At 46.8% G+C, this 14,407-nt stretch overlaps 1 protein-coding gene across 1 annotated transcript in view; it reads right to left on the bottom strand.

Annotated features, from left to right (window-relative positions):
* Nucleotides 1-8,278: 8,278 nt before the first annotated feature.
* The window catches only part of LOC144142110 (uncharacterized), a 57,052-nt gene continuing 50,923 nt past the window's right edge, over nt 8,279-14,407 (bottom strand). The window contains exon 7 of the mRNA XM_077673517.1: nt 8,279-8,486. Within this exon, the coding sequence (XP_077529643.1) occupies nt 8,385-8,486 (102 nt within the window). The 3' untranslated portion in view covers nt 8,279-8,384. The remainder of the gene's footprint in view (nt 8,487-14,407) is intronic.

Below are 14,407 nucleotides of genomic sequence, written 5' to 3' on the forward strand. Positions count from 1 at the left end.
TGGTGCTACGGTTCACTGTAGAGGTGGAGAAATTTTTATAGATCGCACTGCCTTATCTGCGCTTGCTGAAAACCCTGCTGGCCACCAGACCGCATTGGACATAATTTGTGTGTTGGAGGACACCATCATTCCAGCACGATGTGCCCTATTTATCCAAGTATGGTCCTCCGGAGCCCCAAATCGTGAAATTTACGCTTTAGTTGAGCCCATTTCTCAGAATTGTTCCTAGAAAAACATCATCGTTACCCGCGCGGTTGGTACCGTTGTCCATGGTAACTCTACGTTGTGGACTGTCAAGTACTCCCGTGAGCCCGTCGTGTTGCCACAATATCTCAACCTTGCCCACGAGATTCCGTATGCGTCACCTTTAATAGAAATTATGAACGAAGAGCTGAACGCATCCGCTAATACTTACCCAGGGGACTCCTCCAAGATCCTACACCTGATTTGTGAGTCACTTCAACCAGATAAGCGCCGTGCCCAAGCCGATCTTCTGTCCAAGCATGCAAGTGTATTCGACTTCTGTCACAAGCAACGGCACTTTCCAATTCCGCCAAATCGCACTCACCATTCAATCCGTATTGGAGGAGCAGGACCAATTCGTCAGAAGCATTACCACGTTTGTGGACCTGAGCGACACCTAATCAACGACCCAGTCCAGGAAATGCTAAGGAATGGCGTAATTCAACAATCATGCCGTCCGTGGGCAGCACCTCTCATACTCGTCAAGGAAAAAGACAGGGCATGGAGATTTTACGTCGACTATCGACGCCTGAATGCTGTAACTAAGAAAGATGTCTACCCGTTACCCCGATTTGACGACGCCATTGATTGTCTCCATTCAGCTTCCTATTTTTCCTGCGTTGACTTGAGATCAGGATATTGGCAAATTCCCATGGACCCCAGTGATCAGGAAAAAACTGCTTTCGCAACACCTGAAGCATTGGTTGAATTCAAAGTAATGCCCTTTGGACTTTGCAATGCTCCGGCCACCTTCGAGCGTTTTATTGACAGCGTTTGACAAGTGGGAAATCTGTATGTGCTACCTCGACGATGTTGTCATTTTTGGCCGAAACTTTAGTGAGCACAACAGTCGCTTGGTTGCTGTCTTAGACTGCTTGGCAAAGGCTGGTTTAGTCTTCAATTCGAAGAAGTGCCCATTGGCAGATCGCCAAACGCTTGTGCTGGGCCTCTTCGTAGATAAGAACGGTGTCAGACCATCCCCACGCAAAATCTAAGCAGTCAGTGATTTCAAAGAGCCGCATTCTGTAATGGAGCTACGAAGTTTTCTTGGCCTCGCCTCTTCTTTTCGCCGGTTCATACCTGGATTTGCAAACACAGCTATTCTTTGACTTCGCTACTACAGCAAAATGTTTCATTCACGTGGACTTCTGAATGTGACGCCGGGTTTGACCAGCTCAAGCTCGTTTTGACGTCGGGGCCCATACTTCAACACTTTGACCCCTTGGCTCATACAGAGGCTCGTACCGACGCCAGCGGTATAGGAATAGGGGCCTTGCTTGTTCAATGCCATAATCCTAATGAACATGTTATTGCCTACCCCAGTCGGGCACTGGGTAGGTCAGAAAGGACCTACACAGTTACAGAACAGGATTGTCTCGCTGTCGTCTTCGCCCCGCAGAGATTTCCCTCCTACCTCTATGGACACCCGTTAACCATCGTAACTGATCACCATTCACTATGCTGGCTCGTCTACCTTCTGGATCCTTGCGGCCGCCTTGCACGTTGGGCCCTGTTTCTGCAAGAGTATACCTTCACCCTGCGTACAAGAGCGGCCGTAAGCATGCGGACGTGGACTGCCTTTCTCGCCTGCCATTGAAAACCACGACCTGTGATGACGACAATTTCGACAACTGTCTTGCTTCTTTGTCAACACCATACCCCGATCTCTCCACTTTCAAGATAGAACAGCGCCGGGACAACAGTCTGCAGCCCTTATTCATTTGCGCCCGTGCCGACAGGCGTGATAGCCGCTTCTGCGTTCGTGATGGTCTACTGTACAAAAAGAACTACTCTGCACTTGGTTGCAGCCTTTTGCTTGTGGTACCGCCAAACCTGCGCAACAGCATCTTAAATTTTATGCACGACGATCTTACGTCTCGACATATGGGATTCACCCGTACACTTCACTGGGCCAAACAACGTTTTTACTGGCCAAATATGCGCAAAACCACAGAAAAGTATGTTGCCACTTGTGAACAATGCCAGTGGCACAATCCACCCACTTCCACTCCGGCAGGAAGGCTTCGCCCTCTCAATCCGCCCACTGCCCTTTTCGAAAAGGTGGGCATCGATTTACTGGGACTGTTTCCGTGCTCATGGAAGGGTAATTGTTGGATTATCATTTATGTTGACTACCTTTCCCGTTACTTTGAGACCGCCACGCTACCATCTGCTACTGCTGCAGAAGCGTCACTGTTCCTGCTCCGCAATATACTTCTCCATCATGGACCTCCCCGCGTCATCAGAAGTTGCCGTGGCCGTCAGTTTACAGCAGTTGTCGTTGAAGAGCTCTTTCGTGTCTTGTATTGTATAGTCTTCTCTAGGGATCCACTCTGTTGCCCTTAATGATCAGCGGTTATCTTGCCTTCGCATTACATGCCCTGCCCACGTCCATTTCTTCTTCCTAATTTCTACTAACATGTCTTTAACACGAGTTTGCTCCCTGACCCACTCCATTCTCTTCTTGTCTCTTAATGTTACACCTATTATTTTCCGCTCCATTGCCCGCTGAGTCGTTCTCAATTTAAGTTCAACCCTCTTAGTGAGCCTCCAAGTTTCTGTCCCGTAGGTGAGTACCGGTAAAATGCAGCTGTCATACACTTTCTTCTTCAGCGAAAATGGTAGGCTGCTATTCATTATCTGAGAATGTCTGCCATATGCACCCCATCCCATTCTGATCCTTCTAATTATCTCTGCCTCATGGTTGGGATCTGGGGTCACAACTTGGCCTAAGTAGATATATTCGCTTACTACTTCCACTGCCTCGCCACCTATATCAAACTGCTGTGCTGTCCCGAGGTGATTGATCATTACTTTAGTTTTCTGCATATTAATTTTCAGGCCCACGGTTCTACTCTGTTCGCCCAGTGCGGAAAGCATGCTTTGCAATTCGTCCCCCGAGTTACTTAGCAAGGCAACGTCATCAGCAAATCTGAGGTTACTGAGGTATTCTCCATTAACCCTTACTCCCACCTGTTCCCAATCCAACGTTCTGAATACTTCTTGTAAGCATGCTGTGAATAACATTGGAGAGATTTTGTCTCCTTGTCTGACACCCTTCCTTATAGGTATTTTACTGCTCTACCTATTGAGGATGATGGTAGCTGTATACCCAATGTAGATATCCTCTAGTATTCTTATATAATGCTCATCTACCCCCTGGTTCCGTAATGCCTGAATGACTGCTAGGGTTTCGACCGAGTCAAATGCTTTCTCATAATCTATGAAGGCAATATATAGGGGTTCAGTATACTCAGCGCACTTCTCTATCACCTGATTGATCGTGTGAATATGGTCCATTGTTGAATAACCTTTACGGAACCCTGCTTGTTCTTTAGGTTGACTGAAATCTAAGGTTGCAGAGATTCGGTTAGTGATTACCTTGGTAAATACCTTGTAGGCGACTGACAGTAAGCTGATCGGCCTGTAATTTTTCAAGTCATTCATGTCGCCTTTCTTATGGATTAGGATGATGTTCGCGTTCTTCCAAGATTCCGGTACCATTGCGGTCATTAGGCATTGCGTATACAGCTTTGCCAGTTTTTCAAGTACAATTTCTCCGCCATCCTTCAAGAGGTCTGCTGTTATCTGATCCTCACCAGGTGATTTGCCTTCTTTCATTTCTTTCAAAGCCTTCCTTACTTTTTCGGTCGTGACTGGTGGGATGTCTATCTCCTCTGAACTACTGTCTAGTTCGGCATTATACTGTATGTCCCTGCTACTGTACAGATTCCTATAGAACCCCTCGGTCACTGTGAATATTTTATCCCTATTTGTGATGACATTGCTTTGCTTATCCTTAAGTGCATACATCTGATTTTTCACCACGCCAAGACGTCGCTTCACTACTTTCAGGCTACCTCCGTTCTTTACAGCGTATTGGATCCTCTCCATATTATACTTCCGTATGTCAGCTGTCTTGCGCTTATGTATTAACTTCGAGAGCTTGGCTAGTTCTATTCTGTCAGCTGCGGTAGTGATTCTCATGGTTTGCGTTTTCTGATTAGATCTTTCGTCTCCTGTGAAAGTTTACCAGTATCCTGTCTAGCCATAGTGCCCCCGACTTCTACTGCACAATCCGTGATAATGCGTGTAAGGTTGTCGCTGGCTTCCTGTGTCGTAAGCTCGGCTTCCTCGTTAAGGGCGGAATATCGGTTCTGCCGCGCGATCCTGAATTCTTCTACTTTACGTCTTACTGTTAGCTCATTTATCGGCTTATTTCGTACTAGCTTGTTGCGTTCCCTCCTCAAATCTAGCCTAATTCGAGATCTTACCATACGGTGGTCACTACACCTTACCCTTCCGAGCACTTTCACATCCTGCACGACGCCAGGGTCATCGCATAATATGAAGTCTATTTCATTTTTGTGCTCCCCATTCGGGCTCCTCCAGGTCCACTTCCGACTCTCCCGTTTACAGAAGAAGGTATTCATTATGCGTGGGTTATTCCGTTTGCAAACTCAACTACTACGTCCCCCCTGCTATTTTTACAGCCCAGACCATAGTTCCCAACTGCCTTTCTCCAGCCTGATTCTTGCCTACTTTAGCATTGAAGTCCCCCATAACTACGGTATACTGTGTTTTTACTTTAGCCATTGCCGATTCCACATCTTCATAGAAGCGTTCCACTCCTTGGTCGTCGTGGCTGGATGTGGGCGCGTAGCCCTGCACCACCTTGAGCTTCTACCTCTTATTGAGCCTAATTACAAGATGATGATGACGGTTAGTGTTTATTGGCGCAAGGCCGACGAGGGCAAAGAGCGCCAGAGAAGTTACTTAATGAAAAGAAGTGATTACAACAAAAGGTAGGTATAAAACGTGTAAACTGGACAAGTAAGATCAATAAAGATGATGGTGATGGCTGGTGTATAGGGCCAGATTTTATGATGCGTGATAGGAAATGAGGTTTAAAAACATGACGTCTGACAAATATTTAAAAACGCGTTTCACAGAAACCATGGCATCGTCACCTAGAAACAGGGATGGGTGTAGGGGAATATGTTGTCTGTACAGTTGTCTGAAGTGTTTGTGTCGTGTTGTGTCAAGTGCCTTGCATTGTATGAGTATGTGGACTACGGATAGGCCCTCCCCACACCTGCTACACAGGGGTCTTGGAGATCCCGTGAGCAGGTGCGAGTGCGTCACATGCGTATGGCCTATCCGTAATCTAGCTAAGGTAACTTCAATGTGCCTGTTGTGTGAGTCAGTTGTGTATTGTCCCAAGTGTGGTTTTATTACGTGTAGTTTGTTGTCTGTCTGTTCGCTCCAGTCTGCTTGCCAAGTTTTACGGAGTTGTTGTCTAATGTGTGGCTTGAGGTCTGGGTAAGGTAGTGTTGCCATGTCTACTGTGTTTCGGAGTGCAGCATTGGCGGCCATTTCATCTGCCACTTCATTACCGCCAATGCCAGAATGGCCTGGCACCCAACACACAGTCACCCCAAGGTTTGAGGAATAAACTACCATAATTGTTTTGAAGACAAGATTATTGACATGGTTTTTGATGACTTTCCGGATGATAATGCACGGACGACTTCAACGAATCTGTATAAATGACGGATGTAGCAATACGATGTGCAACTATGTGACTTACAACCAGAAATATGCCATATCCTTCTGCCGTAAAAATACTTGTATTAACATTCATTGTTCTACATGCTTCAAAATTGGGCCCATGCGCAGCACAATACACCGCATTGGACGTTTTAGATGCATCGCTGAAAAACTCTGCAGCCTTGTATTTATCCTGTATATATATGAAATGCTGCAAAATCCCACTTTTTGGTGTCCTGTTCTTATTGTATTTTAAGAAAGACAAGTCACATGCAACAGGACGAAGATGCCATGGTGCTACAAGATCGGTGATAGATGACTTGAATGTGTCTACAAAGGAGACCTCATGAATAGTGACATCGTCCCTTACTCTGAGCGAGAAGGGAACAGGAATGGATGGGCGATTTAAAAAGAGCTTTGATGTGGATGTATCATTAAAAACCGGTTTAAAAGGATGGTTGTCCTTTGATTAAATTTTAGAGGCATATAACAAGTCAACATAGGTTCGCTGGTGTGATAAGCACCATTTGTCACACTCTGCGTAAAGACTTTGTACAGGGCTCGTACGGAATGCGCCACAAGAGAGGCGAAGCCCCAAGTGTAGCACTGGGTCGAGTATTTTAAGTGCTGTTTTAGTGGCTGACCCATACACAACAATCCCACAGTCCAATCTAGACCCCACTAGGCTTCTGAAAATACGTAACAGGAGTTGCTTATCCGTTCCATACGACTGGTGGGACAGGATTTTAAGAATGTTGAGAGCCTTTAGACATTTATGTTTCAATTGTTTAATGTGAGGGATGAAGGTAAGCCTTCCATCCAACACCACACCTAAAAACTTGTGTTCCTTCTTCACAGGAATCGATGCGTCATTAAGGATAATGTCTGGGTCCGGATGGATCCCACGCCTCCTGGAGAAGACAACACAGGTGCTTTTTTCTGGGTTATGTTTAAAACCGTTCTTGTCTGCCCAGCAGGCAAGTTTTTTGACACCGAGCTGGACTTGACGCTCCCAGATGTACATATGACATGATTTAAAAGATACCTGGATGTCGTCTACATACATTGAATAAGAAATTGTAGGTGGCAGTGCCTTCCCAAGGGAGTTCATCTTAACTATGAACAGAGTGCAGCTTAGCACTCCACCTTGCGGAACGCCGTTTTCTTGCACATGAACTCTTGAGAATGCACTACCTACTCTCACGCGAAACGTTCTTTCGGACAAATAACTAGCAAGGGTGTTGAGCATATGGCCCGAAACACCGAAAGACTTTAGGTCACTGAGGATCCCGTAACGCCAAGCGGTGTCATAGGCCTTCTCAAGGTCAAAAAATACCATTGTGCAAAACTGTTTGTGAATGAAGGCGTCCTTTATATAGGACTCGAGCGCGACGAGTTGGTCGTTGGTGGACCGCCCCGCCCTGAAGCCTGCCTGGCAGCTCTCGAAAAGACCATTGTACTCAAGAAAGTACATGAGTCTCCTGTTTGTCATCTTCTCGAGGAGCTTGCACAGGGAGCATGCGAGGGCGATGGGCCGATAGCTAGCGGTAGAGGAAGGGTCCTTTCCTTCCTTTTATAACTGTTACTGGAATGATCAACGCCACCTAGCAACTCATCATCAGTACGTCACATTCGAGCACCACACCATATTCTTCATCTATCATCGTCGAGCCTTTCCAATCTTCGCTTTTTGAAACGGCTTCCCGGCGAGGCTGAGTCGTCATTAAACGCGTCCTTCAAGTCTCCCGTGCCCGAGCCGTGCAGTATCTTTTGTGTGCTCCAGTTTTGGGATGATTGATAAAACGAACACTGCAATGTTATTCTAAACAAAAGTTTGCACAAGGCATCTCGAAGGGATGGTGCCTGCTTTTTCTTGGCGCACAACTCGTTGTTTTAAAACGTTTCATTCTTTCGTCGATGCCGCATACAGGTGCACTGGTACCAGTCGTAGTGGTGGCGAAAATTACTTCTGTGTTACGTAACATGAATAAAAACATCCACTCACTCGGAATATGACGTCTGGGTCTCGCCTTCAAGGCATCAAAATTAGTCTACATTGTACCAAGATTACTGAGCTCAAACTCTGTGTGAAGAGGGTTTTGAATGCATAGTTACGCTGTTGCCTATTCTCTTTAACCTGGCCCCGAGAACTATTACCAAGAACGCGAACAACCAAGGTGTTGTTGAATGCTTAGGCAGTTTCACTGTTCCGCATCCACCTGTTCTTGCACCTCGGTTTCTTTGGAAGTTGCACGTTGCAGCTCATCACGGCAATAGGCGAGAAAAAACGGGTAACTCGACGGTGGAAGCAACTGTCGCTGTTATATGTGTGAGAGCAGTTATCCTGTTACAACCTAACAAGCGGTCTACAATCGCCCACCCTGTACGTAACAATAAAATTTAGGACGGACATCCGCGTGTACACCGATATAAACAGCTCTAAAGTGTGGCCAGCCGTATGTTTGGTGGCACAAGAGACTCAATACCCAGTCCATGAACTGTTTATGAACAACTCGAGGATTGTCCATCTTGACACGTGACTCCCTTCGCAGTGAAAATCATTTCAAGTTTCTTGACAAAATTAGTTGTCGTTAGTTGGACCCGTACGCTAGGACGGCGTATCGCCAAAATGCCAGTCCGTCTTTTGCGACTTGATAAGGAACTGATGTTAAATTGTTCCGTCTCAAGCATTCCTGGAACGATATAAAGAAACGAACATTCAAACAATTCACTTTTCGGTTTCAGCCAGCACTATCATTGTGACAAAGCCTTCTACCTGCAACTTGTGGTTTTTTAATCCTGTACGTCAAAATTATATTTTACCAGCTCATGTGATCCACGGCCTAAGAAAATACATTTTCACCTAGTTAGTAAATATACATTATTTTCGGTATATTCTAATATATCTCCATGATAACTCATTGAAGACGAAAAGGGTCCGGCCTCGCTCACTTAGCGGACATCTAGACAATAGAATCAAACTACAGAAGACAGTGCATTGGAGTGGCTAGCTTCATCAGTGGGTGCTAACTTGCATGAAAGTACGATGACGGAAGAATTCGTCAGTTTTGCCTTGTCAGATTTCAGAAAGTGCGTGCTTTAGGCTAACCATCTTATACCTGCAACTGCATTTTTAAATTGCTGCTATTGACCCCACTGGTACAACAATCGAGCCTCTATCGGAATTATTCCGGCATATAAATTAGTAGAACGAACTCTTGTTCATAAAAGAGTCCGAAGTGGAAATTCAGGTACTTGTATTGTAACAATAAGCATTTTATTAATTGGGTACCTATGTGTGCAACAACAAAAGCTTCAAAAAGTGAAGGAATGGTCATTGACTGTTTACTTGTAAAATATTCTAAATGGTTCCAAAACACCCAAATGTACCCTTATTTGTGCTTAGTCATTCCGGTTCTCCCAAGCATCACATTGACTGTATTAACTACTTAAATAAGTGTAATTACATTTACTCTTTACTGTGCGGGAAGGAATAAAAAATCGAATCAACAAATTTAACGGTAGAACAGGAGATGGCAGTTGAACAAATCCAAGTCTTCATTTGAAGTCTTGACCAATGAAGGGGACGTGATTCCTAGCAAGACTATTTGCAGTATTGGGTCTCAATGGTTAATTGAAAATGTCACGAGATCAGATCGAATGTGCAATACTAAGCCTAAGAGTTCGGGAAGTTTTCCAAAGTTCGTGTCGATGATTTGCCACCAATGTACCTCTGGAAAAGATTTTATAGGGTAAAACGGAGGCTGAAAGGTAATGAAGTCGTACTTACTTCACTACAGGACGAAGAAGGAAAACACGAAAGACACGCTAGTTTTGTGTTAAAGTTTGCTCCAAGTATGAGTTAGTTGGTAACCAACTCGGCCAACTCTCCACGTTAGCTCAAAAGTTCACTGGAAAACCACCGGTGGCGTCTGAAGCTCCCGTGTGCAAGCATGAACAAATGGGTTCTTTGGAACTTTATTCTACTTAGAGTAGCAAAGAGCGATTAATTGACGTGCGGGAGCAATAATGAGCGGGTGTGTCCGGTTTTCTACATTATTTTCTACGCTCTACCCTAAACAACCACACCCGAAATGTGCGCGAAGCTCTCCAGAGTGTAGGTTTAAATTGAAGTGGTATTTCATGTTTTTATTTTATGTAGTGAGCTAGACAAACGTTTTGAAATTGCTCAGCTCCTTATTTACTTTTTGTAGGGTTTATGAGCCTAGAAAACAAAGAATACCTGGAAATGCTTATCGAAGCAGGAAAAAGATAACTCCTCTGTTTCAGTATTATGTTACAAATTGACCAAAGTGGCCACAAAACTAATGCAATGCCTCGAAAAACTTCTAACGCCAAATTTTGTTTGGAAACGCTTCTGTATGATAATGAACAAATTTCATGGGCGTGTGTGATTGTCAAAACCACATCGTAGTTCAAAAGTAAGTCGCAGAAGAGGAACGGCTGATTTTTAAGTACTAGTTCCTGCATGAAATGTTCCAAAAGAATAGTAACGTACGTCAAATCGTGAACGCTACTTTTCGCCTCCCCCTTTCATATGTCCCTGGAACTTTGGACACTAGCCATGCGCCGACTCAATGATTCCACGAGATTGTTTCACTGTGTTATTCAATCAGCTTTACTCACGTCGGACGGTACATGCATCATACAAGCCTCACAGTCTATTACTACAAGCAACAACCTTTTTTAGGCGTCAAGCATTTTTATTGTAGAACGCACGCATACAAATTTAGTTGTTTACCGTAACGAACCACGGAAAGGAGGGCCTGGTGAAATAAGTTCGCACCCTCTCTGAACAATTGTACTTGCCCTTTTTGATTACCCTCTTTGCGCCTTCTGGTTGTATTTCTCTGTTGCTCTTCTGTAATTGCAATTTTAGTTTGTTCTGTTTAATTTTGTAATAGAACCGCCAATCCCTGAAGGGTTATGCTTGCAATTGAGGGAAATTATTGCCCCGGTGCGCCAGTGCGTGAGCAGATTGAACGCGATGGGGACCACCATCAGTCGGCGGAAGCTTGGTGTGTGCTTGGGCAGCACCGAACGTGATCTACACGTAACGACGGCGCCCGTGCTACCGCGCCCGGATGTCGCCAGTGAACGCCGCATAACGGGGGCCGTGCCACAGCGCCGGTCTATGGTACCCACCACCAAACCGGACACCCATGCCTTGGCCATCATCCCTCAGGCGGGGCCGCAATCGGTTCGAGAGGACCGCCCGTCGGGGCCACCTGGTGCTCCTGCTGGGCTGGGCCACCGGTTCGGGCCACGTGTGGTTCGAGTGATGTGGGGCCAGTTAAACAAGACCAGTACATCTGTGGCCCCCGGCTGCTGTGATTGCGACAACCCATATGGGCCCAGTCAAGATTGCACGCGTATGTGGTTCGTTCGCTACCCTTGTTGAACTGGGACTTCCGTTTGACTATCAGAAGGTGCAGGAATGAATCCCGCTTCTTGTTTTTCTCCTGTTTAAAGGCGTTTGCCACGTATGTCAACGTTTCGGTTTCTTCCGGTTATGGCCCATTTGAGCCGTTTTCATCGCATAATACAATGCTCCTACGTTTCCCCTTCGTGTTGTGGCCAGTGTAGTCATGGATCCCGTGTGGACGTCTTGTGGTTTCCACGACTGGGCCCTGAGATTATCACTATTAGCATCCGTGACATCCGCTGGCATCCGCGGATGTCAGCGGCATCCGCTGCGGGAACGGGTTAAATCGGAGCAGGTTCGGTTGCGCGATGAAAAGGCGACAGAACGGAAACGTAAAACCCGCAGCAGAGCTGGAACGACCAAATAGGAGAGCCTGAGGCTTAGCTTAAGGCTACAGGAAGGTGCGCAAAACAGCACCCAAGCGGAGGGTTCCGTGGCAGCCCAACCTAACCACGTGCCTGTCATGTCGACGAGCCCACATAACTTTACCCCCCCGTTTGATGAGCGCAGAGATGACCTGGACGCATACCTCCTAAGGTTCGAGAGGGTCGCTGCAGCTCAAAAATGGCCGGCAGATAAATAGGCCGTCGGATTGAGCACATGCTTCAGCGGAGACGCGCTCGCCGTCATCAGGGGGATGACGCTAGAAGATTCTCTGGAGTACCAAAAAGTCAAGCTGGCGCTCCTTCAGCGGTTTTGTTTTACCCCTCAAAGGTACAATGACAAATTGCGCCAGGCGAAAGCTGAGGGCGGCGAAACCGGAATAAAGTTCGCGACATGATTGTCCAGTTTTTTTTTACTGAAAGCTCGAAACGTATTGGGTTCCCAAGATGTTCGAAGCACTACGCGACATGATGATCGTGGAGCAATTGTCCAAATGTTGCTCATCCCAGATGGCCATTTTCATCAGGGAAAGGGACTGCAAGTCGAGCAAAGAAATGGCTGAAGCTTGCGGTCGTTTCTTCGAAGCCCAAGCTCTCACAAACTTGGGAAAGGCCCGAGACGAAAAGAAAGAGTCGGAAGTAAACCTTCGGTCCAAGAAATGTCGTAACTGCTTTTTATGCGGGAAAACCGAGCACTGTGCCCCAGACTGCAGGGTCGCAGCACGGAATGTTCGGTGTAAAAATTGCGGAAAACGGGCACACAAAACTTAAACTGCCAGTCCAAACCCCCCAATAAGAAGCAGGTTTCGGCATGCATTTTTGCAATCCACCGTTCCAAAGGACCCCGAAAAAACGATGGCGTCAAAGGCAAACTGGCTCTCACGCGTGCTGTGCGTGAAAACTGCAAGCTCCAGACTGGAAGTCTAACCACAAGCATGCCTGTTGCCACCGGTCAGTTCTATGCACAACTCATTTCGGTCATCGTGCGTCGGGAACTCATTCCAGACAGGTGTCTCACGGGCCAAGCGTCCACGGTTCTGTTTGTGCACAACACCACGCGGCACTTTGAAGAGGCATATATCTACGTCAATACACCGTATTTCACAGGACACGCTCTGGCAAGATGCATGGCGGACCCCCTGTATGACCTGATCCTGGGGAACATACCTTGTGTTAGGCATCCTAACAATCCTGACCCCATGTCGCAGCCGCAAGTCTCCGAACCCTTAGCGGTAGAGGCGGCCAGTGTACAATCCCTCCACCCGCCTGTGGTCAGGGAGACCGACAAAGCTGCCCAACAAATATTAGCTGTGAAACAGAGCACACCTACCAGCTCTATTACGATCGCTGTTATTACGAGCCGGGATATGATCGAAAAACAGCGACAGAACAAATTCTTTGAGGATTGTTTCAAACAAGCGGGGACGGAGTTCTTCTCCCGAAGTGGAAATGCGTACACGTATGAGAAGGAAAAAAACTCCCACCTCCCCTCGCGGGAACCCCTGTGTAGATGCGACGCATAGGCGGAGCGGCGAAGGGACCGCGTTTTATAGCGCGCATAACGTTGAAGGGATTGCGAAAGCCGGTCCCAATTGATGACGACGTTGGTGTACTTGTAAAGCGGCGTGGACTCTAGGTGTTTCACCCAAGCGTGGATGTTTCTTCGCCGGAGAACGGCACACCGGTTATATGCGCAGCGCCCCCAAAGGAAAAGCAACCCCGGAAGAGAGAGTACTGCACATGCGCCGGCCTCAGCGCGTCTGCCGTGGCTATGACGCAAAGTGCCGCGGCTATGACGCAACCCAATCCAACACAATCCACTTTAATCCAATCCAATCCAAATCCAATCTAATCCAATGCAATCCAAGCAAATCCAATCCAATCTAATCCAAGCCAATCCAATCGAATCCAATCCAATGCCCCTCGCGAGAGAGTGTTCGCTATCGGAGAGGAGAGGGGGTGAGCGGCGGAGAGCGCAGCTGGCGCGGCGAGGAGAGTTGGGGAGGGGTGGACAACGCCGACGACAACGACGACGACGCCGGAAGGACAAGGCGAGTGAATCAGATGCTCTGCATCTAAAAAGGATTGCTGTACCTACGATAATGCACGGTGTCAGACCAATGGTTTAAACTGCTGGTCATACCTCATCCGCTGAGGGAGGCTGTCATAAAGATGGCAGACGAAGGAATCTTGTCGGGCCATCAAGGAACAAGAAAAACAGCGGAGAGAATTCCTCGAGAATTCCACTGACCATGTATTCATGCAGATGTTAAAAGATTTGTAAAGTCACGTGATGTCTGCCAACGTACTACTCCGAAAGAAAAAGTCGGTGTCTCCACATTTAAAAATAGGCCTATTATAGGCACGCCATTACAGAGGGTGGCGGCGGACATTATTGGGCCGCTACAACCAGCCTGAGAAAAGGACAATAGGTGTACCTTAACAATGATAGACTTCGCTACCCGGTACGCCGATGCAGCAGCTCTACCGAGCCTCGACAGTGTCCACGTTGCAGAGGGTTTACTGGAAATGTTTTCCAGTTTCGGTTTCCCAAAAGAGATCTTGACGGATAGGAGCACAAGTTTCATATCAGGTCTCATGCAGCAAGTGAACAGACTACTATCTACGAAATCTCTGCGTACGACAGCCTTCCACGCCATGGGCAATGGTTTGGTGGAGAAATACAACCGCACGCTTAAGAACATGTTTCGCAGAATACGCCGAGAAAAACCAAAATGTTGGGACCGTTATCTAGCTCCGCTCCTCTTTGCATATAGAGAGGTTC

Source organism: Haemaphysalis longicornis, unplaced genomic scaffold (genome assembly GCF_048455015.1).
Source record: "Haemaphysalis longicornis isolate Haplotype H1 unplaced genomic scaffold, Haemaphysalis longicornis Haplotype H1 scaffold_6, whole genome shotgun sequence".
Lineage (NCBI taxonomy): Eukaryota > Metazoa > Arthropoda > Arachnida > Ixodida > Ixodidae > Haemaphysalis > Haemaphysalis longicornis.